At 36.4% G+C, this 26,468-nt stretch overlaps 1 protein-coding gene across 3 annotated transcripts in view; it reads left to right on the forward strand.

The window, feature by feature from the left end:
• WDR33 (WD repeat domain 33) overlaps positions 1 to 26,468 on the forward strand; it is a 102,697-nt gene that overhangs the window by 19,834 nt on the left and 56,395 nt on the right. For all 3 annotated transcript variants that reach the window (XM_079130431.1, XM_079130430.1, XM_079130432.1), the window contains exons 2-7: positions 18,031 to 18,257; positions 19,712 to 19,780; positions 20,600 to 20,704; positions 23,146 to 23,241; positions 23,430 to 23,581; positions 25,245 to 25,342. In XM_079130431.1, the coding sequence (XP_078986557.1) occupies positions 18,054 to 18,257; positions 19,712 to 19,780; positions 20,600 to 20,704; positions 23,146 to 23,241; positions 23,430 to 23,581; positions 25,245 to 25,342 (724 nt within the window). In that variant the 5' untranslated portion in view covers positions 18,031 to 18,053. The remainder of the gene's footprint in view (positions 1 to 18,030; positions 18,258 to 19,711; positions 19,781 to 20,599; positions 20,705 to 23,145; positions 23,242 to 23,429; positions 23,582 to 25,244; positions 25,343 to 26,468) is intronic.

Below are 26,468 nucleotides of genomic sequence, written 5' to 3' on the forward strand. Positions count from 1 at the left end.
GATGGATATAAATTAACAAACAGAAATTTAAGCAAGATACATTAACATTTAACAAACCCCAGTAATCTGATTTCTTTCAATTTTTCTCAAATTCATTTGAGTGTTTCCATCATGGTGCTCATAAGGAAATTAAACAACGTACGGCTTCTACAGTTGAATGTCAAATTAAGTACTTATGACATACTAAATTCCTCTGCAGTACAATTATGAAGAATCTTCAAGGAACTTATGTTTTGTATGTAGAAAAGTGTTAAGAGTCAAACATTCAACTCAATAAAAACAAGAAACATTTCTGGTTCCTTTGTTAGGTGGAGACTGCTTCTCCTTTTGGTAATGAATGTTTTTTAGCTGTAATATCACTGAGCTGAACAGATAATCACCTTGAGTACATAAGGAAAAATAAACACATGCTGAATAGATAAATTTTACTACTACATCTTTACAGACCATCTCTACTTCTAACACTTCAGAAGCTTAGAGATTTAGAGTATTCTTACATTAACTGCAAGAAAAATTAAAGGAGAAATTCCTTTTTTGAAATCACAACTATGAAGTCATGTGGTTATATAAATTCTGCATTTGTGTGCAAAACATGAAGCACATTTACCTTTATTCTCCCTACTTAGTCTTGTCAATCACCTAACAGGACTTAACAGATACCTTTCCAAGAAATAGAGACTGAGATGTATTTATAAAACTTCAGTTATCTCATCACTGCAGTAATGAGAGATGCAGTATCCTTTTGCTATGGTTCAAGACAACAGGGAAGGAGATCACAAGAAAGAGAAATCAAAATTATTACAACCGAGAAACTACTTCTCATAAAGTTTCACGGGGGTGCCACCTTCAGTTTTACATAAGCATGGTGACATAATTCAAGCTCAATAAATCAGAAATCTTAATATTTAAAATTTACCTTGACTTTCATTTATCACATTAACAACCAAATGAATTAGATAAAACCCATAGGAAAGGGTAATATTAAACCCACTCTGCTGAGTTGACTTACTGACACATTAACTCAATTTTTGTAGAAAAGGGATAGTGCATCTCAGTTTGCTTACAAGCTAGGAGATCACTTAAAATTCTGCATTTCCAAACTGCAAGCAGAATATAGCACTTACAACAGGTTATAAATAAACTGGTTTTCAAGCATAGAGCCAGCCCCAACGATAATACACTATTTTAAAAGACCTAAGGCAATGAATTCCATTTCCAGTGGAAAAAAAGAACTGTGCAAACAAGCTTAAAACTACTTTTTTTGTACCAGTGTTATAAAATGTAGCTTTTAATAAAACCTTGACCCAAATGCCAGTAACTTCAGAAAAGAATTTGGTGGAGAGAAGAAAGTTATTTCATGTAGGAAAAATAACTGCTATCTTCTTCCTAATCTTCAACACACACAATTTAAACATATACAGCTGCTTTAACACTTTACACAATTCCTGTGTACTGGAGCAAAAACAAGATCTAAATACAATTATATTTTTAAACACTGGGTCAAGGCTTTACATAAAAATACCATCCTACTTTTTCCCTCCTAAGTTTCTAAAATATCACATATTTTCCTCAACATCTGCAGCCATCCAGGAATTTTTAGGAAACTTTTGTGCATGATCTTAATTCCTAATCCTGGTTCTTTGGGTTCAGTGACGAAAGATCAAAACCACCAAAAATGATGGTTCACTTGAAGTCAGATGGAGACCCTGGCTCAATTAGTCTCATAGGATGAAAGCAGTGCTGCATCAACTGGCTCCATGCAGAAGGGGCGCGTGAAAGATCTCATCAACCAGGTGATAGATGTGCATGCACGGCAGAAATCGAATTTGGTCCCCATAAACAAAGTCCATCATACAGATCACACACTCCCGGATCTTTTTTCCTGATCCATCTCTTCCAGGGTCATAAACTCCGTTAGACAGATGCTGTATAAGGCCTATTCTTTGAGCTATCCTAATTTGTTCCTCTTCAGTCAGCTGAGTTGCTAGCAGAGTCTGGCTAGATGTTGGATGATAAACTGGAACTGGAACTTGTTCCTGATATGGTGGCGGTGGCTCCTGATCCGGCTCCGTCCCCTCACCAAAGCTAGCCTGGTCATCCAAGGTAGGGGATTTGAGGCAGTTCACCATCTTTAGGGGCTGGGGCGTGTGTTCTGACTTTGAAACCTCTGGCCAGTCTCCCGCACATCCACTGCTCCAACTGGGCTTAAGTTTCCCCTTTTACCTTTGCACTTTTCTGACAGTCTTCTCACAATTCAGTTTTTTGTGAAAACTTTATTTGCAAATTTAGAATCAGGATCATCTGTCACTTGAGCATAGAGAAACAACAAGTAATTTTCCTGTTAATTTTTTTTTTTTTTTAAGTGAATTGGACAGATGCTTCATGAAATATACAGATGGACCAATAAACATGAAAAGGGGCTCAACCTCCTTTGGAATCAAAGATGTGCAAGTTGTATCTTTAATTATTCTCTATAGCAGAGTAGCTAAAATTTAATAATAGACTAGTAATAGCAGTAATAAAACCTAAGAATTTTTAGCAGTATTATTTCCAATCCTGAACAAGAATCATTCCAAAGTCTTTCATACATAATAAAATAAAATAAATCATGTTACATTCACAGAGGGAATGTGTATCTATATGTAATAACACCCGTTTTGCTTAACTCCAAGAGTATAAGAAGTGTGCTTTTTTATTCAAAATCCAAACCTACCTCGGACCTAATCAGATAAGAGACAAATGACAAAGACCTTATTTTAGATTGGTCCACCAAATCAGTGTACAAAGGAGGGCAGGGGAATACTAAAGTGGTAGAGCTCATGCTTAGCATGTGTGAGGCCCTGGGTACATTCTCTGCGTGGTTGCACATCCTCCTCCCACCCCCATATGGGGGGCTCTCATGCTAGCTGCTGCACCCCTCCAACACACACGCACATGCAAATATGAGAAGACAGTGTACATAGGGATAGGAGTAAAGTGGTTTAAAAAAATGGAAAACAATAAACATTCGGTGTTACTTACTAAATCAAGAAAACTAAAACAGAAAAGAAGAAATGATTTTTTTGTTGTTTCTCTGACTCCAGCAATTCCTCTTATTTATGATGGGAACACATGGTTTTTCAGAAAAAGTTTTATGTACAAAACATAGTTCTATTTGATATTTTAGTAGGATAAGGTTGAAAACAATTCAGAGATTTAACAAAAGAAAGTTAAATATGTTAAACCTAATTTGTGGAATATCAAGGAAGTTGTTAACATTACAAAGATTTGTACAACATGGAAATTACCTTAAGCGTTAAAAATATATGATTCACCGTTGCAGATACAATTAGCTTGTAGTGGCACATTATATTTCTTCTTCTCTTTACTTTTCCAGATAATTTTGTCTTTTAAGTTGATAAACCCATATTTATTTGCCAGCACTAAAACCTTACACAAAACACATTTAAGAAATTGTAGTGCAAGCCCTTGCAGGGCAATCCAAATTTACTGAACTCCTGATGCTAAGTTATCCAAATTGTGCAACTTTAATCAAAGCATTTAGTTTATATTTGGCCATCTCAAAGGAATTGTAACATTTAATTCGGTAGTTTAAATACTGTGGCTCCCTGTTGAATAGCTCCTCAGTCTTTACACCCAAACCTTAATGCATACAAAGCAACAAGGCATTGTTAAATAAAACAGCAATAGTTTTTGCAAGTTAGATCTTTTGATCAATTACACATGATTAAAATTACTTTTTTTTTTTTTTTTTTGTACCAGGAATTGAACCCAGGGGCGCTTAACCACTGAGCCACACACACCCCCTCAGCCCCTTTTATATTTTATTTAGAGACAGAGTCTCACTCAGTTGCTTAGGACTTCACTATGTTGCTGAGGCTAGCTTTGAATTCCTGATCCTCTTGCCTCAAGCTTCCCAGGTGTGAGCTACTGGGCCCAGCCTCCCACAATATTTTTAATGGTTATAAAACCTTTTCTTAGAATGGAAATCTGTTATTTGCTTTACAATTATTGGTATTATTTTAATAAGAAAGAAAAGAAAAACTCGAATAGTCCCCCCCCCCCCCCCCCCAAAATGGTGTCTTTCTGTGTTGTCTAGGCTGGTCTCTAACTCCTGTGCTCAAGTTATTCTGACAGTTAATTGCAGAAAGGTGACTCTCATTTGATTTGGCAGCTGCCCAGTTATAGCACAAGTGGCTTATATTGGAACTACTGGCAATACCAGCAGCCTCCTGAGTAGCTGGGATAGTAGGCATATGCCACCATGCTTGGCCCATGATAAAATTCTTAGGAACTAGAAATAAAAGAGATATTTTTTCTGGCCTGATAAAGGGCACTTAAAAAATTTGATAGCGAATACCATACTAAATAGTGAAAGACTAGATGCTTTCTTCTTTGAGATTTGGAACAGTGTAAAAAGGCAAGAAAAAGAAATAAAATTGCCCTTGTTTACACATGATATGGTTGTCTTTTTAGAAAAATTGTAAGGAATCTATAAGAAAGCCTCTATAACTCATATGCGAGTTTATCAAGGTTGTAGTATATATGGACAGCATATAAAAATTAATTGCAGCTGGGTGTGGTATTGCATGCCTGTAAAACCCCAGTGATTTGGGAGGCTGAGGCAGGAGGATTATAAAGTTGAGGCCAACCTGAGCAACTTAGTGAGACTCTGTCATAAGAAATAAAAAGGGCTGGGGATGTGACTCAGTGGGTAAGCACCCCTGGATTCAGTCCTCAGTACCAAAGCAAAAACCAGAAAAAGAATCTTAAAGTAACATTTTTAAAATAAAACATTTCTGGCTAACAAGTGGTATTTATGGCTAATTCCTTAGGTATTAACATCATCTCAGATGTAACATGCTATTATTAAAATAAAGAATTAATTGCATTTCTGTGTACTGGCAATGAACAGTAGATACAGAAATAAGAATAAAAACAAGACTGCAGATATAGCTCAGTGATAGAGTGCTTGCCAGGCTGCATGAGGTCCTAGATTTGATCCCTATCACTACAAAACAGGATACTTTAGGTATACATCTGACAAAATGTATAAAGGATTTGTGCTGAAAACTATAAAATATTGATGAAAGAAATAAGAGAAAACCTAAATAATTGTTTAAACTGCTTCTAAAAATGATGTAATATGTCAGAAAAATGAAGAATGCTGAAACACTGTTTTTTCTTTTTTGTGTTACTGGGGATTGAAATCAGGGGTGCTTAACCACAAAAATGCATCATCATCCCTTTTTATTTGTTTCTTTAAATTTTGAGTCAGGGTCTCTCTGAGTTGCTTAGACCCTTGCTAAGTTGCTGAGGCTGGCTTTTTTTTTTTTTTTTTTTTTTTTTGGCGGTGCTGGGGATCGAACCCAGGGCTTTGTGCTTGCAAGGCAAGCACTCTACCGAGGCTGGCTTTGAACTTGGAAAATGTCTTGGTAGCTTTGACTTCAGTGAAGTTCCCCCCCGCCCCCCATGGATTGAACCCAGGGCTGCTTAACCACTGAGCTTCATCCCCAACCCTTTTTATATTTTATTTAGAGACAGGGTCTTGCTGAGTTGCTTAGGGCCTTGCTAAGTTGCTGAGTCTGTCTTTGAACTTGTGATTCTCTTGCCTCAGCCTCCTGAGCTCCTGCGATTACAGACGTGGGCCATATGGGGCCTGATTGAAGTTTTTTTTTTTTTTTTTTAAGAGATAATTAAAAGCACAAAATAACAAATTGATACATTGGAGTATCATCAAGATTAAAAATTTCTGCTCTTCAGGATTGGGATGGAATATTTGCTTAGCATGCATAAAGCATTGTCTTGCATCCCTAGCATGCAAAAAATCAAACCAAATAAAAAAAACTTCTTCTCTTTAAAAGATACCAGAAAGAAATTGGGCATGGTAGTGCATGCTGTAATACCAGTCACTTGGGAGACTGAGGCAGGAAGATGGCAAGTTCCAGGCCAGTCTCAGCAGCTTAGTGAGACTTTGTCTCAAAGTGAAAAATAAAAAAAAGAAGTTGAGGGTGTGACTCAGTGGTTTAGCATCCTTGGGTTCAATCCCTGGTACAAAAGTGGGGGGAAAAAATACCAAGAAGAGAATGGAAGAAGTGCCAGACTGAGAGAAAATATTTGGAAGTCATATACCTGACAAAAGGTAGATTACAGATAGAAAACTAAAAACTCAACAATAAGAAAACAATGTAAACCAGGTGTGGTGGCTCACGCCTGTAATCTTAGCAGCTTGGGAGGCAGAGGCAGGAGGATCACAAGTTCAAAACCAACCTCAGCAACTTAGTGATGCCCTAAGCAACTCAGACTGAGTGGGGGCATGGCTCAGTGGTTGAGTGTCCCTAGGTTGAATCCCCAGTACAAAAAAGAGAAAAAAAAAAAAAAAAGCAAGTTGGTAAGAAATGGGCAGAAGATTTTTGCCAAAAAAGATATCCAGAAGGCAAATAAACACAAGAAAAGTTACCAAAGAATGTATAACCTTCTTTAGTCATTATGGAAATACAAAGTGAAACCGCAATGAGATACTATTACTTACTTATTTGAATGACTAAGAAACAAACAATGCTCTCCTCCCCAAAACTGACAGTATTAATTATTAGGATTCAGAGTAACTGAAACTTCCAATTCCAACTTGGCAGATTTCCATAAGATTAAATATGGAATTTATATGACATAACTCTGAAACCTAGATGTTTACCCAAGAGAAATGAAAACATATTTACATCAAAATCCCAATCTCTGTGTGTGTGTTTTAATTTATTTATTTTTGGTACTGGAAATTGAACCCAGGGTGCTTTGTGACTGAGCTATACTCCTAGTTCTTTTTTAAATTTTGAGACAGGATCTCACTAAATTGCTGAGGCTAGCCTTGTACTTGCAATCCTGCCTCAGCATCCTGGGTTGCTGGGATTATGGGTGTTCATCCCTGTGGGTGGTACACACCAAAATTTATACACTAATGTTTATAGTAATTTTGTTGAAATTGTGAGACAGTGCAAATATTTTAAATGTCCCTGGTAAATAGATAAACTGTGATAGCTCCACAGAAGTCAGCAACAAAAGAAGGGATTTGGGGGACAGGGCTACCAGAGATTGAATCCAGATGTGCTTTACTACCGAGCTACAACCCCAAGTGTTTTCTTTTTTTAAACAGGGTCTCACTAAGTTGTTTAGGGCCTCTCTTAAGTTGCTGAGGCTGACCTAGAATTTATCAAGCTCTTGCCTCAGCCTACTGAATGTCTGGGATTACAGGCATGTGCCAGTGCACCTGGCAAGAAAGGAATTATTGTTACAACAGCATTATGGTAAATGAAAAACTGCTAGTCTCAAAAGGCTACAGCATATGTAGTTTTATTTGTATGATATTTGAGAAAAACAAACTGTGATGCTATGGAACAGGTTAGTGACTGCTAGGGTTTAGGAGTAAGTGGTAGGGTTTAGGAGTAAGTGGTAGGAGATGGATAATGGGAATAGTATCTTTGTGTATCTTCTTGTTTATCGTCAGGTACTTGGGGATTGTACTGAGGGATGCTATTCTACTGAGTTATACCCCAGCCCTTTTTATTTGTTGAGACAGTGTCTTGCCAAATTGCTGAGACTGGCATCAAACTGTGATCCTCCTGCCTTGGTTTCTTAAGTAGTTGAGATTACAGATATGTGCTACCATACTTGGCTTCTGTATCTTTATTGTAGTTGTTCCATGATTCTGTACAGTTATCAAAGTGTACATGCACTTTAACATGCACCTAAAAGTGAATTTTATTACATATAACTTTAAAGATTAATCAGTACTTTGAACGGGCAAGCTGTTTATGCAAGGAGTGCTTAAAAAGTCAGATGCTATGGCACATATCTATAATTCCAGCTTCTCAGAAAGACTGAGTTAGGAGTTCACAAGTTCAAGGACAGTTTGACAATTTACTGAGACTGACTCAAAATAAAAAGGGCTAGGGATATAGACCAGTGGTAGAGTGCCCCTAGGTTCAAAACAGGAAACAAGCAAAGAAAGAAAACACAGCAAAGGAGAAACACCAGGGGACTCCTGTCCAAAAGGCTATGATTCTCAAAAAAACTCTTTAAATAATAAGAAAACTTATAAGGCTGGGTGTGATGGTGCACACCTGTATTTCCAGCCACTCAGGAGGATCACAAGTTCAAAGCCAACCGTAGCAACTTAGTGAGACCCTATGCTCCTTAGCAGAACCCTGCCTCAAAAAAACAACAAAAAAAGGGGGGGTAGGTATGTGACTCAATAGCTAAGCATTCCTGGGTTCAATTCTCAGTCAAAAAAAAAAAAAAAAAGAAAAAGAAACAAGTGAGTTGATTATAAGATGGAAAAAGATTGAGCAAACACTTTATCAGAGAAGATACACAAAGTCACCTGAGTATATGGAAAGATACCTAACATCATATGTCATTAGGGAATTGCAGAATGAAACAACACACATCTACAAACCTGTAAGATGTACTAAAATCCAAAGCACTGGCCACAGTAAATGCTGTCAATGATAAGGAGCAACAAGAACTTCCACTTATTGCTGGTGAAAATGTGAAATGGTACAGCCACTTTGGAATACAATTTGGCAGTTTTGGGTTTTTTTTTAAAACATAACTAAGCATACTAATCATATGGGTGTAACTGTGTTTCTGGTATTTATCCAAAGGAGTTGAAAATAACCATCATACAGAAACCAGCAAATGAATGTTTATAGCAGCTTGATTCATAACTGCCAAAACTTAGAAATAACCAAAATATCTTTCAAGTCTGTGAGGTGCTGCACACCTGTAATACCAGGTGGAAGGATGGCAGGTTTGAGGTCAGCATTGGCAGCTTATTGACTCAAAGCAAATGGGCTGGGGTTGTTGCTCAGTGGTAGAGTGCTTGCGTAGCATGCACAAATTCTTATGTTTAATCTGTAGTATAGAAAAGGCGGGCGGGAGTCCTTCAGTAAGTGTATGGATGAACAAACTCTGGCATATCTGTAACATTGAAAAAGCCAAACAAGCAAGGCTGTAAAGAGTCATGGAGAAACCTTAAAAGCATATGGCTAAGTGAAAGAATGCAGTCTGAAGAGGCTGCATGCTAAATAGTGTAACCCTCTGACATTTTGGAAAGGGCAAAACAGAAAAATGAAAAGTAGCCAGGGTTTTGGTGGAGGGAGGGAGGAATAAATAGGTAGGTGCACAGGATTTGGTCTCCCCTCCTCCAGCACATACAGGAATTCTTGATGGTAGTTGCCTTCATCTTCATCGTCATTGTCTTACATAATAATTTATAATCATCTTTTCCTCTTCTTCCTTTTCTTTCTCTTCTTCCTTCTCTTCCTGCTTCTCCTCCTCCTCTTGTGTTGGAGATGGAATCCAGGGCCTCGCTCACGTTATGCAAAAATTCTACCCCTGATCTACACCCCCAGATCTTTTACACAAAGGATATTTTACAGCAGCAAATCTATGCTGTATGATACCTTGTATGATATGGTGAATATATGTCATTATATACTTGTTAAAACTCATAGAACGCACATCAAGAGTGAACTGTAATACACACCATGGATGCTGGGTGATGATAATATATCAGTGTTGGCTCATTGATTATAACGTGCTGTTCATGCCGGGGGGATGTATGTTTGTTGGGGAGATAGTATGGTAACACAGCACTACTTTCTGCTCAGTTTTGCTGTGAACCTAAAACTGTTCTAAAACGTAGTCTTATTAAAAAAAAAAAAAAAAAGCATTTAAAAGAAAAGAATGACAAACTTTGGTATTCAGACCTGTGTACATGACAGACATTTTTCTTGAAAATGAATGAAGGGGTCCCATTGCTTCAAGGGAAACAACTGTAAGTATCAACTGCAAGCAATAAAAAAATGAATTTTTTTTTTTTTTTTTTGGCGGTGCTGGGGATTGAACCCAGGGCCTTGTGCATGCGAGGCAGGCACTCTACCAAGTGAGCTATCTCCCTAACCCAAAAAATGAATTTTCAGTATTAGACTTTTGGAAAGCTTGTTTCTGTCATTGTGAAGTTAGTGTTCCCAATAATTAATACATTTTTTGATGAGACTAGTGATGACTTTAATGAAAATGATTGTGTTTTAGAAGAAATGTGACTATAATTGGAATGGTAAGCATAATTCTCTGAAATTAGCCTTTTTCAAATAATCAATGCATGATGTAACAAGATCATGAGTGGGTAGAAGTTCTATTCAAATTGCAAGAAAAAGTAGCAGATTTTAATGTAACTGCAAAAAGTTTATTAGTAAAATTTCAGATATTTTGTAGTTAATATTTGATAACTATCACTTGTCAAGTTTTTTTTGGAGTAGCAAAGAGTATCCATAATATCTTAACCACCTAACTACTGAAGCACATTCCCTACCCTTTTTTGTATTTTATTTAGAGACAGGTTCTCACTGAGTTACTTAGGGCCTTGCTAAGTTTCTCAGGCTGACTTTGAACTAGTGATCTGAGCCCCTGGGATTACAGGTGTGTGCCACCACACCTGCTCCATGTATTTTTGTATGTGACACAAATAATATTGCCAGTGGTGAAGCCAGTCCTGAGAAGATAGCTATTTTTAATTAAACTAGACCTTAAATTGTTTCACAGAAATGTGAAAAACAGTGCTGTTCTTCAAGACTTTAAAATTGACTTATTTTAAAATAAATTAATAAACAACTTTTATTTTTTATTTTATTTTTTTGCGGTACTGGGGATTGAACCCCAGGCCTTGTGCTTGCATGCAAGCACTCTACCAGCTGAGCTATCTTCTCAGCCCAATACAAAACTTTTTTACAGTCTTTTTCTTTAAATTGGGATTGAATTCAGGGGCATTTTACCACTGAACTATATCCCCAGGGTTTTTTTTTTTTTTTTTTTTTTTTTTTTTGAGACAGGCTATAGCTGAATTGCTGAGGCTGACCTTGAACTTGATTCTCCTGTCTCAGCTTCCTGAGTCTCTGGGGTTACAGGTATATGCTACCATACCCTGCTTATAGTTTTAATTTCTAATATGGCAAATACTTATAAATACCACAGCAAACAAAAATTTGGTAGGGATCTTCAGTTTTTTAAGGGTGAGGTAATCCTGGACTGAGATTGTATCTCAGTGGTAGAGTACTTTCCTACCTTGCTGGAGTCCCTGGCTTCCACACCTTCTCCACCTCTGCTCCCAGCTGGTGAAAAAAAAAAGAATAAAAAGGGTCCCTAAGATGACTAAAAGTTTAATGACTTGCTCTCATAGGGAAACTCTTTCAGAAGTAATCTAAATTATATTAATCCAGTGGTTCCCAAATTTGTTGTACTTTAAAATCACCTGGGGAGCTTTAAAAAAAGTCTCTGCTGCCCAAGTCATACCCCATGACATTAAATCAGAATGAAAATGTCTTGTTTTATTTACTCATTTATTGATTGCAATTTGTAGCAAAATTTGGGGACTGCTAGCCTTGACTCAAACTCAAATATTTGCATTCTTATTCCTGATTTTGGAGGTGACTTTATGGTTTTATTACATTATTTAGAAAATATTACATAGTTTTTATCTCTTTTTTCCTGAGATGAATTCATAAACCCCTTGACAATTAATTTGTCAGGGTTTTTGTTTGGGTTCTTTTTTTGGTGGTGCTTCATTTTTAAATCAGGTTTCATGCATGTTAGGAAAATTTTACCCCCAAGTTTCATCTTTAGCCCACTTTACCCAATTTTTTTTTTTTTTTTTGGGGGGGGGGGGTGGTGCTGGGGATTGAACCCAGGGCCTTGTGCTTGCCAGGCAAGCACTCTACCAACTGAGCTATCCCCAGCCCAACTTTGCCCAATTTTTATTGGCTAAAATAGTTGATAAAATATAATCCAGTTAAGAAAAATGATGTTAAATAGGAAAACCTTGCTTTCCATGCTGATGAAAGGGAATAAAACCATAACCAGTAATCTAGACTTTAATCTCCACTGAGAACTGTTGATGGTACAGATTTCTCTGTCACAGAATTGAACTTGAAGTACTGAGTTATTTATATTTAAGAAGACAGGGCTGGAGTTGTGGCTCAGTGGTAGAGTGCCTAGCATGTGTGAGGCACTAAGTTTGATTCTCAGCACTGCATATAAATAAAGTCCATTGACAACTAAAAACATTTTAAAAAAAGAAGACATTCTTATTTGTTACCAGTTGTGCTTTTGAAATGGCACATTAAAGTCATTGTTAAAACCCAAGCTCATTATAAAGTAATATACATCAGACATGTCTATTGCGGTATCCGTTAATGTTTTATTAACTCTGTGGCTAAGTACACATTTGGAAGCTACTTTCTCTATATATGCAGCTAAAGCTGTAGCTGCAAGTTAAAAAAGCTGGAAAACTACTGCATTTAAGGTTAATGAAAAGTGATCTTTCATGTAAACTAGTTTAGTTATTGATTTATGATGGCAATCTTTAAGGGTACTTGTCTTTGATTGTATGTGTATTTGCAGGGTTTTGTTTTGTTCGTTTTGTTTTGGTTTTGTGCTGGGGATCATACTAAGGCATGTGCTCTACCACTCAACTGTATGCCCAGCCTGTTAACTTTTCAAGTGAAATGTTTATTGAAATAATTATAGATTCACATGGGTTTGTAAGAAATAATAAAGGAATCCGTAATACAGAGAAGTTCTATGTATCCTACCCAGTTTCTCCTAGTCATAATAACTTACAAAATTGCTAGGTTATAAGCAGAGTATGGACAGTCATTTGACATACAGATTATATAGATTTCCCTCAGTTTTACTTGTACCCTTTGTGTGTGTGCATATAGTTCTGTAGTTTTATCATATGAATTATATGTTCTGGTATGTTATTACTCTTTGTGTATTTGTTACCATAGTCTAGCAGTAACAGTTCATCACTACAAGGGATCCTCTTTTATAACCACACCAGCCTACCTCCTCCATCTCTAACTGGTGGCAACCACTAGTCTTTTCCCCATTTCTGTCATTTCTTCATTTCATAAATGTCATATAAGTGGAAGCATACAATATGTAACTTTTACATAGATTCATGCTTCTACTACTGTAATCAAGATTCATAATCATGAGAACTTAAAAATTTTTTTTTTATTATAGATGGACACAATACCTTTATTTTATTTATTTTTATGTGGTGTTGAGGTTCGAACTCGGTGCCTCATACGTGCTAGGCAAGAGCTCTACCACTGTGCTACAGCCCCCGCCCCTCGAGAACTTTTTAAAAAAATAATTATGATAGCTAATATTTATTGAACATTTACTATACGATTTTTTATTACATTTTTTATTTTTACAGACTGCATTTTGGTTCATTGTACACAAATGAGGTATAACTTATCATTTCTGTGCTTGTACACAATGTAGATTCATACCATTCATGTAACCATACATGCATATAGGGTAATACTGTTTCATTATGAGAACTTTTAAAAATGTAAACCGCTTCCTTGTTGACGTTTAAAAGACTAAATGGTCTATTAATTTGTTCAGCCTTTATATTTATTAATTTTTAGACTTTGAAGAGAAAAAAATATTGATCATTTTGTATTGACCAAGTCCCAAAGTTCAGTGACATATTAGGTATTAGATCTTTTAGGAAGAATTTTTTTTTTTTTCCAGTGCTGGGGATCGAACCTAGGACCTTGTGCTTGCAAAGCAAGCACTCTACCGACTGAGCTATCTCCCCAGCCCTAGGAAGAAATTTTTTAAAAATCTCTTTTAGGTTAGATTGTCTAGCACGGAACCTAATGTTCTAGAGATAATCTAAATCAGAAGTTCCCAGGCTAAGGTTCTAACTCTGGGGTCCAGGAGTTTAATGTTAGTGTGACTCTCAAAACTTCCATTATTTTTAAGAGCACTTCAGTAATTGTATTTGCTGTCCTAGCTAGTTAATATATTAACTAATCTGCTTTTGGTTAGAAATCTGTTATCTCAGTTTTAGAAAACAAACTTGCTTGTGCTGACTAGATGCTCTGAGTAGTTGAAATTTTGGATTTGATAATTGAACCAAATTCTGATGTCATAGCTACTGAGGGTCAGGCACACTACCTGTACTGGACTGAGGCTATATGTGATTTTCTTTGGCTTATTGATGTACAGTGGCAGCAGAAATTAAGTAATCATAAGCAGAAGATGCAGAGGGGAGGAAACACCTTTAATATAAATAATTGTTTACATTAAGTTCTTGGCTTTCCCTTGATAGATTCTCTTGAAGAAAATGTTTCTTTTATAGTTTCACAAAAACAGTTCTATTAAATGTGCAATGTTCATATATTCTGTTAATTTTTTTTTTAAATCTTTAACGTTGCTTGTCAACTCTTTTGATTTCAAGAACCACCAATAGTTTAGCCAGTTATGGTGGCATATGCCTGTAATCCCAGCAGCTCAGGAGATTGAGGCAGGAGGATCTCAGGTTCGAGACCAGCCTTAGCAATTTGGCAACTTAGTGAGACCCTGTCTCTAAATAAAATATAAAAAGAGCTGGTGATGTGGCTCAGTGGTTAAGTGCCTTTGAGTTCAATCCCTGATACCAAAGGTGGGGATGGGGAGAGAACCACCAATAGAATATAAGTTTTTGGTTTAAAGAAAAATTGCTGCTTTATACTTTAGGCCTGTTTATGATCCTTCAGGGATTTTTGGCTTTGTTTTGTTTTTGAAGCCAGAGCCTCACTCTAACCTTCTCAATTTTAGTTGAAAGCTTATTGTACTAAATTGTATGAAGCAGTTAGTAAATTGATTTTGGATCAAATTTGTGGAATTGGTTGATTTTTAGCTAGGTCATTTTACTATAAAAAAATATATCTTATTCCTGTTTTTAGTTGGAGATGTACTATGGTAAAATTTTGCTAGTTACCAGTTTGAAACTTTAGTTGAGGAATAGATTATTTTGGATTATGTTTGGTAGGGGAAAAGATTATATTGACTGTGGTATGGTGGGTAAATGAGAAATAGTTTTACTTATTTTGTTTTCCCCTCACCTTAAGCTTCTTTTCCCCTCACCTTAAGAATGGTGTGTTTTGGCAGATTTCCACACATATCCCTCTTGCCTGTAATAATGGCTGACATGCATGTGTCGTACTAGTGAAAGTAATAGTAGATTCTTATCTTGTTCTCTTTGAGCTCTTCTCCACTGGTAACTTAGATTTTTGGGAACACAGAGTCTGTCTCTTGTCTTTCTGTGTTTGTTTCTGTGTGTGTCTCTCTCGCTCGCTTGCTCTTGGGGTGGGTGAGTGGGTGGGTGGGTGTATTCAGTACCTGGCAAGTAGTTAGTGCTGAGTAGTTCCCCCTGCCACATTTTTTAAGTGGTGCATTATAGCTGTAAATAATGATGGGATTTGTTGTTACATATTTGCACATACATACAATATAACAATATAATTTGACCAATATCACTCCCCAGCACCATCACCCCCGCCCCGTGGTCCCTCTCTTCTACTCCCTTTGATTTTCATAAACCCATCCCTCCTTTCTTTCCTTTTTCCTCTAGCTTTCTCGTAGTAGAAAGAACTTAAAACCCTCAACCTTCTGAGTTTGGCTTATTTCACTTAACGCAATGGTCTTTAATTCCATCCATTTTTCTTTAAATGACATGATTCCATTTTTGTTTATGGCTGAATAAAACTCCAGTGTGTGTATATGTATATATACACACACACACACACACACCATATTTTCTTTATCCATTCAACTATTGCTAGGCCCCTAGGCTGGGCCCATAATTTGTGAACTGTGCTGCTGTAAACATGTGTATGCATGTATCACTGTAGTATGATGACTTTAATTCTTTAGAATAAATACCAAGGAGTCATATAGCTGTGTCATGGTGGTTCCATTGAGGAACCACCATACTGATTTTCATACTAATTTTAATCCTACTAACAGTGTGAACGTGTTCCTTGTTTTCCACATCCTCTCCAGGATTTATTATTTGTATTCTTGATGACTACCATTTTGACTGGTGTGAGATGAAATAGTGTATTTTTGATTTACATTTCCCTAATTGCTAATGATGTGGAACTTTTTTCATATATTTGTTGGTCATTTGTATTTCTTCTTTTGATAAGAGTGTTTAATTCATTTACCCATTTATTAATTGGGTTATTTGGTGTAAAGTTTTTTTTTTTTTTTCCCCAGTGCTGAGGATTTGAACCCAGGGCTTTGGGCTTGCGGGGCAAGCCCTCTACCGACTGAGCTATATCCCCAGCCCTTGGTGTAAAGTTTTGAGTACTTTATATATTCTACATATTAATTATGTCAGAAGAGTAGCTAGCAAAGGTTTTCTCTCATTCTGTAGGTGTTCTCCTCACATTCCTAATTGTTTCCTTTGTTTTGAAAATGCTTTTTAATATAATGGCATCTCATTTATGAAATCTTGACACTATTCCCTGAGTTTTAGGAGTCCTATTGAGAAAGTGGTTGCCTGTGGAATATTTGACCCTGTATTTTCTTCTAGGGCTTACATGGTTTCTGGTCTAATTCCTAGGTCTTTGAGCCATTTTGAGTTGATTTTTGTACAGGGTGAGAAATAAGGGTCTAGTTTCATTCTACTACATGTGGATAACCAGTTTTCCCAGCACCATTTGTTAAAAAGGCTCTTTTCTCCAGTATATGTTTTTGGCATCTTTGCCAGGGATCACATGACTATAGAGGTGCAACTTTGTCATTGTGTCTGTTTTTATGCCAGTACCATGTAGTTTTTGTTACTGTAGCTCTGTAGTATATTTTGAAGTCAGATAAGGTATTGTGATTGTGATGCCTCCAGCATTACTTTGGCTTCTCTGGGTCTTTTATTCTTCAAATGAATTTTAGGAGGTTTTTTTTTTTTTTTTTTTTTTTCCCCCTCCAGTTGTTTTGTAAGAATGTCATTGGTATTTTGATGGGAATTGTCTTGAATCTGTATATTGCTTTTGGTAGTATGGCCATTTTAACAACATTAATTCTGCCTATCCATGATCATGGGAGGTCTTTCCATCTTCTTGTATTTTTTCCAGTTTGAATTCTCTTAAGAATATCTTCCTATTCATTCCGTTTGTTATCCCAAAAAGTTGAGGGTTTGTTAGTCCTTATATGTAGTTTAAGAATCCTTAAGGTTATCTACGTTAGCCCCATTTTACAGATTGGTCACGTAACTTAATGATTTGCACAACGTGGAGCTGAAGCATATAAAATATATGTGAAGCCTGATCACTGTATGGTGAGGTGGTTTGTTTTTATTTAAGGCCAAATCTTCATTTGAAATGCAATTGTATTTTCTTTTTTTCATGCTGAATCTTTATTTCTGGAATACAGATAGTACTTGGGTATTCAAGGATAAGTTTGTTTGTTTGTTTGTTTGTTTGTTTGTTTTTATGTGGTACTGAGGATCAAACCCAGTGCCTCACATGTGCTAGGCAAGCGCTCTACCACTGAATCACAACCCCAGCCCTCAAGTAAAAGTTAAAAACCTTTCTTCAGTACAAGTCTTTTGTTTGTTTGTGTACCAGGGATTGAACTCATGGACACTCAACCACTGAGCAACATCCCCAGCCTTATGTTGTATTTTATTTAGAGACCAGGCTCACAGGGTTGCTTAGTGCCTTGCTGTTGTTGAGGCTGGCTTTGAACTCACGATCCTCCTGTCTCAGCCCCTCTAGCCACTACAATTACAGAGCCCTGGGATTACAGGTGTATACCACCATGCCTGCCTCAGTACAATCTTTATTCAACAAATTGTTTGCATTTTACCTCAATCATTTTCCTTATATTTGTACAGAAGATGTTTGAATTGGGTCTTTGTTAGTGTTTTATGTCTAACACCCTTTTCAAATGTGTAATTGGTCTCTGCCATTGATTTCATATTTATTTTAAGTAGATTGTTTGGAAAGTAAAAAGTAATATCTTATTTTAAAAAGCATAAAAATGTACATTTAAAAATGTTTTCATGGACTGAGGATGTTGCTCAGTGGTAGTGCTTGCCTAGTAAATGCAAGGCCCTGGCTTTGATCCTTAGTACTAGTTGGAAAGAGAATGCTGATGTTGTAGTGAAAGTACTTTTTCCGTATCTAGTGTACTAGAAGGACAACATCACCATGGCCACAGAAATTGGTTCTCCTCCTCGTTTTTTCCATATGCCACGGTTCCAACACCAGGCACCTCGACAACTATTTTATAAACGACCTGACTTCGCACAGCAGCAAGCAATGCAGCAGCTTACCTTTGATGGAAAACGAATGAGAAAAGCTGTAAACCGAAAAACCATAGACTATAATCCATCTGTAATTAAGTATTTAGAGGTAAGATGACCAAATTTTGGTTTTCTAAATGTAGAGAAGTAAATATACTTGTATTGCTTAGATTAGTTGGGTGAACTGGAATTTCAGATGAGACCATGTAAAAAGGGCCTTGGCTTATTACCTTGGTTCACTTTTTAAAAAAATGGTGGTGCATGAGTCATCGTTTGAAAAATTATTTAAGATAGAACTTCACTTAGAAATTGACTTTATTCTCAAGTTCATAACAGATCAAAATAAGGTACTTTGATCTGTTTAAGATAAGGCCTATCTTAAAGTATTTGTTAAACCTCCAGTGTATTTGAAATAATGAGACGCTAATATACAATATTTGTATGAGAGTGCACATTTAGAACTGCAACTTTGGGTGTCAAGAGACACTGGCACTGGGAACGTGAATTCTCTCTCTTCCAAGCGCTTAGCTCTTCTAGTTGTAAAAAGGACTCTAATTAAGACAGATCCTACTACAGTCCTGTAGGGTGGAAGCAACTCTGAGATGGTAAGTAAGGCAAGGTAGGGGTCTGCCTAAACTTCTCTCAGCCCTACTTTTCTCCCCTTTTTTTTAAAAAACGTAACTTTCTAACATTACTTCTGTATTCTTTGAGTTTTGGTCTGCTCTAGCTTTCTGTGAAAATCTTATCAGCTTTTTACCTGAGACCTGCAAATTGAGACCTGTTTGCACACACGTGAGAAAGGCAGGCAGAGATAAAGATAGATTTAGACTTTTCTTCAAATTTTGGTTGGGAAACTAGAGTAGATGATAGAATTATTATGATTTTTGATACTGGGGATTGAACCCGAGGGTGGGACACTCTATCCCTGAGCTACATTCCTAGCCCTTTTTATTATTTTGAGAAGGGTTTCACTAGGTTGCTTACGGTCTCTAAGTTGCTGAGGCTGTCTTTGAGCTTGTGATTCTCCTGTCTCAGCCTCCCAAATCACTGGTATTATTGGTGTGTGCCACTGCACCCAGCTTTTTTGGGGGGCAGTTTTTGGGGATCGAACCCAGAGCCTTGTGCTTGTCAGGTGAAGGCTTTTACACTGACAGCCTCTAACCTTAGGTGATAGAATTTGAGAGAAATTCAGAAAGCCCACAGGTAAGATATGAGGAATCATTTTGTGCTGATGATTTTGGAAGAATCTGGGATGTCTGTCTACCTGCTATCCTGATTCTTTTTGTTAAGGTGTGGTTAGTGAGAAATTGTTGCAGTCAAAAGCATCTTATATGAGTCAGGTAGGAGCTAATGTGAGTCAAGTGAGCAGGGAAATTCTCAGTGTCAGTAGGAAAGGGGAAATCTCTTTAAGATATCACTATTACCTGTATTTTAGAAAATAGTATTTTTGAGTCATGCTTTCTCCCCATTTAACATACCTTACATTTTGTTATAATTACTTTAATTCCACAGTGATAACCAGACTGTATACTTATTAATTGATCTCTTTATTTATTTTAACAGAATAGAATATGGCAAAGAGACCAGAGAGATATGAGGGCAATTCAGCCTGATGCAGGTTATTATAATGATGTAAGTATAACACAGGTCATATAAACTGAATATAATATTTAATATTTAAGCCTAAAAATGGGTGAATTCAAGTTCCAAATATTCTTTTCTTTCTACATTTTTACTTTTTATAATTAAAATAAAAGGTTCCCGAAAGGGTTATATAACACATTTGTGTGACCCATGGGTTGTATTTTATCTCAATTTAAATATTCTTTTTATTAAAACTCATGATGGCTGAACTTTTGATTTGGGGTGTAAAGTGGTTTCAACAAAACATTGAACTAAAAATCTTGTAATAGGAAAGTTAGTTTAAAACTTATAAAACTTTAAACTTTAAATTTTAAACTTTAATTTTTAATTTAAATTTTAAACTGTTGAACATGTTCAATGGCATTGACTTTGAGAAGTACTTAAAATCTGATAATCTGGGACTTGATTTGTTTAATAATTGGTGTTTAGCCTATTTTAATTAATATAAGCTAGTTATAATAGTTTTTAAAAAGACTTTTGTAGTCCTAAATTCTTCCTCACCTCTTTCTTCCTCTCCCTTCCTCACCTCACCTGTCACTTCCCAGTGGTGTTTTACCACTGAGCTGCAACCCAAAACCTTTTTTATTTTTTAAATTTTGAGACAGGATCCCACTAAGTTGCCAAGGTTGCTCTCAAATTTTGTGCTCCTTTTCCCTCAGCCTTCCAAGTAGTTGGAATTACAGGTGTGCGCCACTAAGCCTACCCTGAATTTGTTTTCAGATGTTGAAATAATTACCTTGCCATGGCCCTTGTTTCTACCCTGAGCATAATCAGGAGCTCTAAAAACACAGTTTTCTTGTTTTGCAGCTGGTTCCACCTATAGGAATGTTGAATAATCCTATGAATGCAGTAACAACAAAGTTTGTTCGGACATCAACAAATAAAGTAAAGTGTCCAGTATTTGTTGTCAGGGTAAGTATTCTGTTGGATATTTATTTACTTTTTGAAAAATTAGTCCTACATTAGTCTGCAAATGAAGAATTTAGCTAAAGTATTATGTGGTACATACTTGTCAGCTCTGTGAAGGATGCTCAATACTGAAATTTTTAAAATAGTTTTACAGCCAGTCATGCATTCAAATGGCTTAAAAATTTAAAATTTGGAGGGATTTGCAGGAAAACATTTTCTCATCCCTGTTTCCCAGGCAGTCAATTAATATATTCCTGTAGATAACAGCACAATAATATTCTTTGTGTTTTGATTATTCTATTTCCTAAAAATGTACTTGTTGGTTAGCAGTGTTCAGAGGTGTAGGATGATTAATAGTCAACATTGAGCAAATAATTCAAAAATAAAGGGCATGGAAGAAAAAAAAGACAGTCATGGCAGACATTAATGGCAACTGAACACAATAAGATGTGATATTTGCAAGGTATGCAGATAGGAGGGAGAATTGGGCAGGGCTGAAAGATGCCAGCTTGAGCTACTAGAAATTGTTGCAGTTGGTTTTAGGCTCTTATTTGCTTTAGAAGCCTAAGGCAATAGAAGTATCAGTAAAGAAACACTTTTGTGTAAATAGAACCAACCAGTATGTAGCATAATTTTCTTTTCAAGAGATTTGGTCAGTGGGGTATGCTGTACAGCTAATTTTAATATCCTCCTGATAAAAAGAAAACCGGGGGTGGGGGGTTGGGGATACAGCTCAGTTGGTAGAGTGCTTGCCTAGCATGCACAAGGTCCAGGGTTTGATTGCCCGCAATGCCAAAAAAAAAAAAAAATTGAAATGAATAAAATCCAAATAGCCTAAAGGTATTAAGAAATGAACACTGCAGTTTCTGTCTAAAGTTTGGTGGTATGCCTTGTTGTTGTTCTTTTTTTTTTTTTTTTTTTTTCCATTTTTATAGTGTATTAATACTTTTTTTTTTCTTTTTTTTTTATTGTAAACAAATGGGATACATGTTGTTTCTGTTTGTACATGGCGCAAAGGCATACCATTTGTGTAATCATAAATTTACATAGAGTAATGTTGTTTGATTCATTCTGTTATTTTTTCCCTTCCCCCCACCCCTCCCACCCCTCTTTACCCTCTATACAGTGCTTCCTTCCTCCATACTTGCCCCCCTCCCTAACCCTAACTCTAACCCTAACACTAACCCTTCCCTCCCCCCCCATTATGTGTCATCCTCCACTTATTAGCGATATCATTCGTCCTTTGGCTTTTTGAGATTGGCTTATCTCACTTAGCATGATATTCTCCAGTTTCATCCATTTGCCTGCAAATGCCATAATTTTATCATTCTTTATGGCTGAGTAATATTCCATTGTATATATATGTGGTATGCCTTGTTAACTGGTTGGGATCCATATCAGATAATAGGAAAGTAGGCAGGTTTCATTCATAATGATCATAAACCTTGACCTATAGATAAGCAATGAAAAGTTAGATTGAAACGTATTTGTGTAATTTACCAAATAGTATTCAATTTATGTATTTTATCCTGCTATTCCTATAGGTTTACTTGTATTTTTCAGTTCTTTGACATACTTTTTATTTTGGAAAATATAATTGTAAGGAAAATAAGTGTATAATCTATTGTAGAAACCAAAAACAAATAGTAGGAAAAAAATACATTGTGAATGTTTTGAGTTGTCTGGCATATTACAGATTTGATTAAGTATGCATATTATGAATTAAACATATTTAGGTAATATTAGTTGTGGTTCTAATGTTTTTTGAGAGTAGATCAGCATAAGACTTGGCTATGTGAATGGCAGAGAGTTTAACCCCATATTTTAAGTACATTCATTTGCAGGAGACATTTGATAGCCTTATGTTGGTATTTATTGTTATCTTTTTTTTGTGTGTGTGTGGTGCTGGGGATTTGAACTTGGGGTCTTGTGCTTGCAAGGCAAGCACTCTACCAACTGAGCTATTTCCTCAGCCCTGTTATCTTTTTGTGTTTGTTTGTTTTTATAAAACACTGATAACTTTCTGCCTACATTAGTTGAATAGCAGTTGTAAGACACCAAATCTTTAATGAATGTAGCTGTTGAATTTTTCTGGTGACCAGTCACCTTATTTATGCTAATCTACTATGTAGCCTAGGAAAATGAAGTATTGTCTATTTTGTTTTGAAATGCTTTCTAGAGTGCATAGGTGTTTGTAATTTAGTGTATATATATATGTTTCCTCATAATGTACTTTCCCTGCGTGGTGTTAATACATGTTCTTTTCTGACAAAATACTTGCTTATAAAGCTGAGCTACACTTAAGTGAAAGTCAGTATTGTCTACTTAATATTGATTACTGGATATGTTAAAACAAACAAACAAACAAACTAGTCTTTGTAAATGTTTTAAAAATGAGTGAAGTTGCCCTTGTGTAACCTGTCATTTTTTTTCCTCCTCCACAGTGGACTCCAGAAGGAAGACGGTTGGTTACCGGAGCTTCTAGTGGAGAGTTCACCTTGTGGAATGGACTCACTTTCAATTTTGAAACAATATTACAGGTAATACTGAGTATCAGATGGTAGTGTAAGGAATGGTACTGTAAGGAATCTGAGATGTAGTCACTTTATTGACCCTGTGAAACTTTATAATTGGATGATTTATTGTTGTGCATTAATACATGCTCCTGTAAGCCTTTGATCATATGTTCTTTCAGACAGTACCTTACAGATATTTTCTGTTTTCACAGGCTCACGATAGCCCAGTGAGGGCCATGACTTGGTCACATAATGACATGTGGATGTTGACAGCAGACCACGGAGGATATGTGAAATATTGGCAGTCGAACATGAACAACGTCAAGATGTTCCAGGCACATAAGGAGGCGATTAGAGAGGCCAGGTTTATACACAATATACCATTTTCTGTAGTCCCTATTGTCATGGTTAAATTATTCTCTAAGTGTATTCTGGGTGCAGAGATGCATGGGCTCTGTCAGATTCTGGGAAACTTTCTGCACCCTATAAACACAATATTTTCCCTTGTTTTCACACATTCACCATTTTGCTGGCACCTTTCTGAAGTAGTGTTGTCCTGGTATCAGCCTTTGCAATATGTTAGAGATGTATTGTCTGCCGCATTTTGCACTGGTTTTCTCTTTTCATTTATGGTTAATAATGTGTATACGTTATTCCTTTTTATTATCTACTGTGTAAGACAAGACTATTTCATTCCAAATAAAGAATTCAGTCTTTAATCATACAACTGAATAAAATCTAAAGCCTACAGAAAACACCTTCAGAATTCACACAAAATACAAGAAAAAAAGGCTTAAGTGAAGACCTGGTTGGCTTGGCTATGCCACGACTTCAAAAGGAAAGTATAGGACTATAAACCCTCACAGATAACTCTCTGGATGTGGCAAACATTAATGGGTTAATGAATGGGTTCTTCAAGCTTTGCAGCTGTAAGCAGACCTTTGTCAAGAAGACTCTAGGACCTTTTCTTCTGATTCTCTGTTAACATCAGCTGTGCAAATGTATAATAAGTGGAGTTTAATATTTTCAGTGAGTTGTATGTTTTTACATATCAGTGAGATATGTCTAGTAAAACTGGGGGAAAAAAGTTACAAAAACAAGCCTGAAGAATTGCTGCAGCCTCAGAATAAAGCTAAGCAGCATTCTTTAAGGTTGTGCCACCCATGTGTGAGAGGCGGTTGACTCTGTAGAAACACCATCCACTGCAGTCACTTGTTTCTATTTTCAGAATCACAGAAATTGTTGGATATATGTGCTTCTGCTTTATAGACTTGACCTTGGTGTCATACCTCGAGTTTTCACAATCGATCCTTTCTATAAGATTCAAAAGTTCAAGGGAGTTCTTAGAGTTGAGAAACTTGTGGTCTTTCACTACCAAGAAGTAAAACTGGCTCCCTCTTTTGCAACAAATTCTTTGGCTTTAAACACAAATTTGAACGTCCCTATTTTAAAGTTTTCCTTCAAGGGTATGACATTCATTTGCTAGCTTGGCAGGAAGGTGTGAACGTTTTTCCACAGACCTTTTAAATAAATGAGCAACATTGTAGGAATGCTTAGTATTTGGCCTTCAGTAGCCTGCCCTAAGTTTTTCAGTTTATCTATCATTCCACAAAGTGTCTGAGACAGAACTGATGCTGATTTTTTGGGGCAGCATTCCTGTGTGATTTAAATGACTGTATGCAGGAATATTGTACAAATAGGTTGAGTTTCAACACTGTAACAGCTCCCTGTGTTTCCCTGATATGATAGGACATATGCTAAGAGGAGCATGGGTAGCATTAGGACAATACACTCCTAAAATTGTGTGAATATTGATGATTGAAAACTGAAACAACTACTCTGTTGAAGTCTTCTTTTGATGAGATGCGTGTGTTAGTTGTCAACATTCTCTTTAAGGGCCTCTTCACTGGATACTTCCTCTCCTATTTATAATGCAGCACAGTGTTTTTATTTTTCCCTGTCTGAGAAGCACAGATAATCTGTTAAATGCTGACTTCTTTCCCCTGCTGTGTGTCTTCACGTAACAGTTTCTCACCCACGGATAATAAATTTGCTACATGCTCTGATGACGGCACTGTTAGAATCTGGGACTTTCTTCGTTGCCATGAGGAAAGAATTCTCCGAGGTATGTGTACTAACAGTACTGATTGGAATATTTAAATAGGAAAGGCATTTGTGGTTAAATCATCACAATACCACAATACTGGCTTACATCTCCATTCAATTTTTTCACATGTACACCATCTCAGTCAGGCTCTTTAAAGAAACCCAAATGCATTCTCTCTAGTTCATAAATATTTTATAGGTTTTTACTACTAATACCTTAGAATTCTTTCAACTTTAAATTAAATACAAGAGTCCCCTATCTATTGTTTCTATCATTACTTGCTTGGTTTTGTGTGTGTCTTTCTCCCCAGTACTGGAAAGTGAACCCAAGGTCTTATATATGCTAGGAAAATACTTTACCATTGAGCTATATCCCCAGCCCTGCTTACTTGACTTTATGCCTCTTTTAGGGGCTGTATTGCTTTTCTTGTCTTGTCTTGTACCCAAGATACCTTTTCTCAACACATTGACACTGCAGTCTTATTCTTTCTTTTTCCTTTTTCCCCAGTAATAAGAAGTGAACCTAGGAGCACTCATATGGACTCCAACCCTTGTTATTTTTTAAGTAGCTGGAAATACAGGCATGCACCACTGTAATTCATCTCCTGACAATCTTTTTGCAAAATAAATTAGCTCACAAAAGAGAGATATCAACAACTACACTTTTCAGTGTTGATTCTTTTAGTGAAACACGTATTTGTACTACATTACCCATATGTAGATTGGGAAGGATTGCTTCTTTACATTTATTGATTCTATAATTATAAATAAACCTATATGAATTGCTCTTCCCCATGGAGCATATTTTCACCTGGAGCATTATACATTATAGTATTAGTTTATTGGACTTTATAAAGTGGGACTTAACATATTAACAGTTTGCCAGTGCCAAAATATTAGCTGCTCACCCACATCATTTAGTGTTAGAGTTAGGGAATTATCAGTTGTATATGCCACAGAAATAACATCTTCCTTTGACATGTTATTGCAGGGTAGGAGAATAGGTGTAATAGATAGTGGGTGTCAAGAAATTCCTGTTCAGAGATTTCCTCTTGGTTAGAGTCAGCAGTTAGTTGTCTTGATGGATTTATAAGTTTTTTACAACTTTTCAGAGCATTGTTTGCAACATATAATGATGATTTCTA

Source organism: Sciurus vulgaris (genome assembly GCF_902686455.1).
Source record: "Sciurus vulgaris genome assembly, chromosome: 3".
NCBI lineage: Eukaryota > Metazoa > Chordata > Mammalia > Rodentia > Sciuridae > Sciurus > Sciurus vulgaris.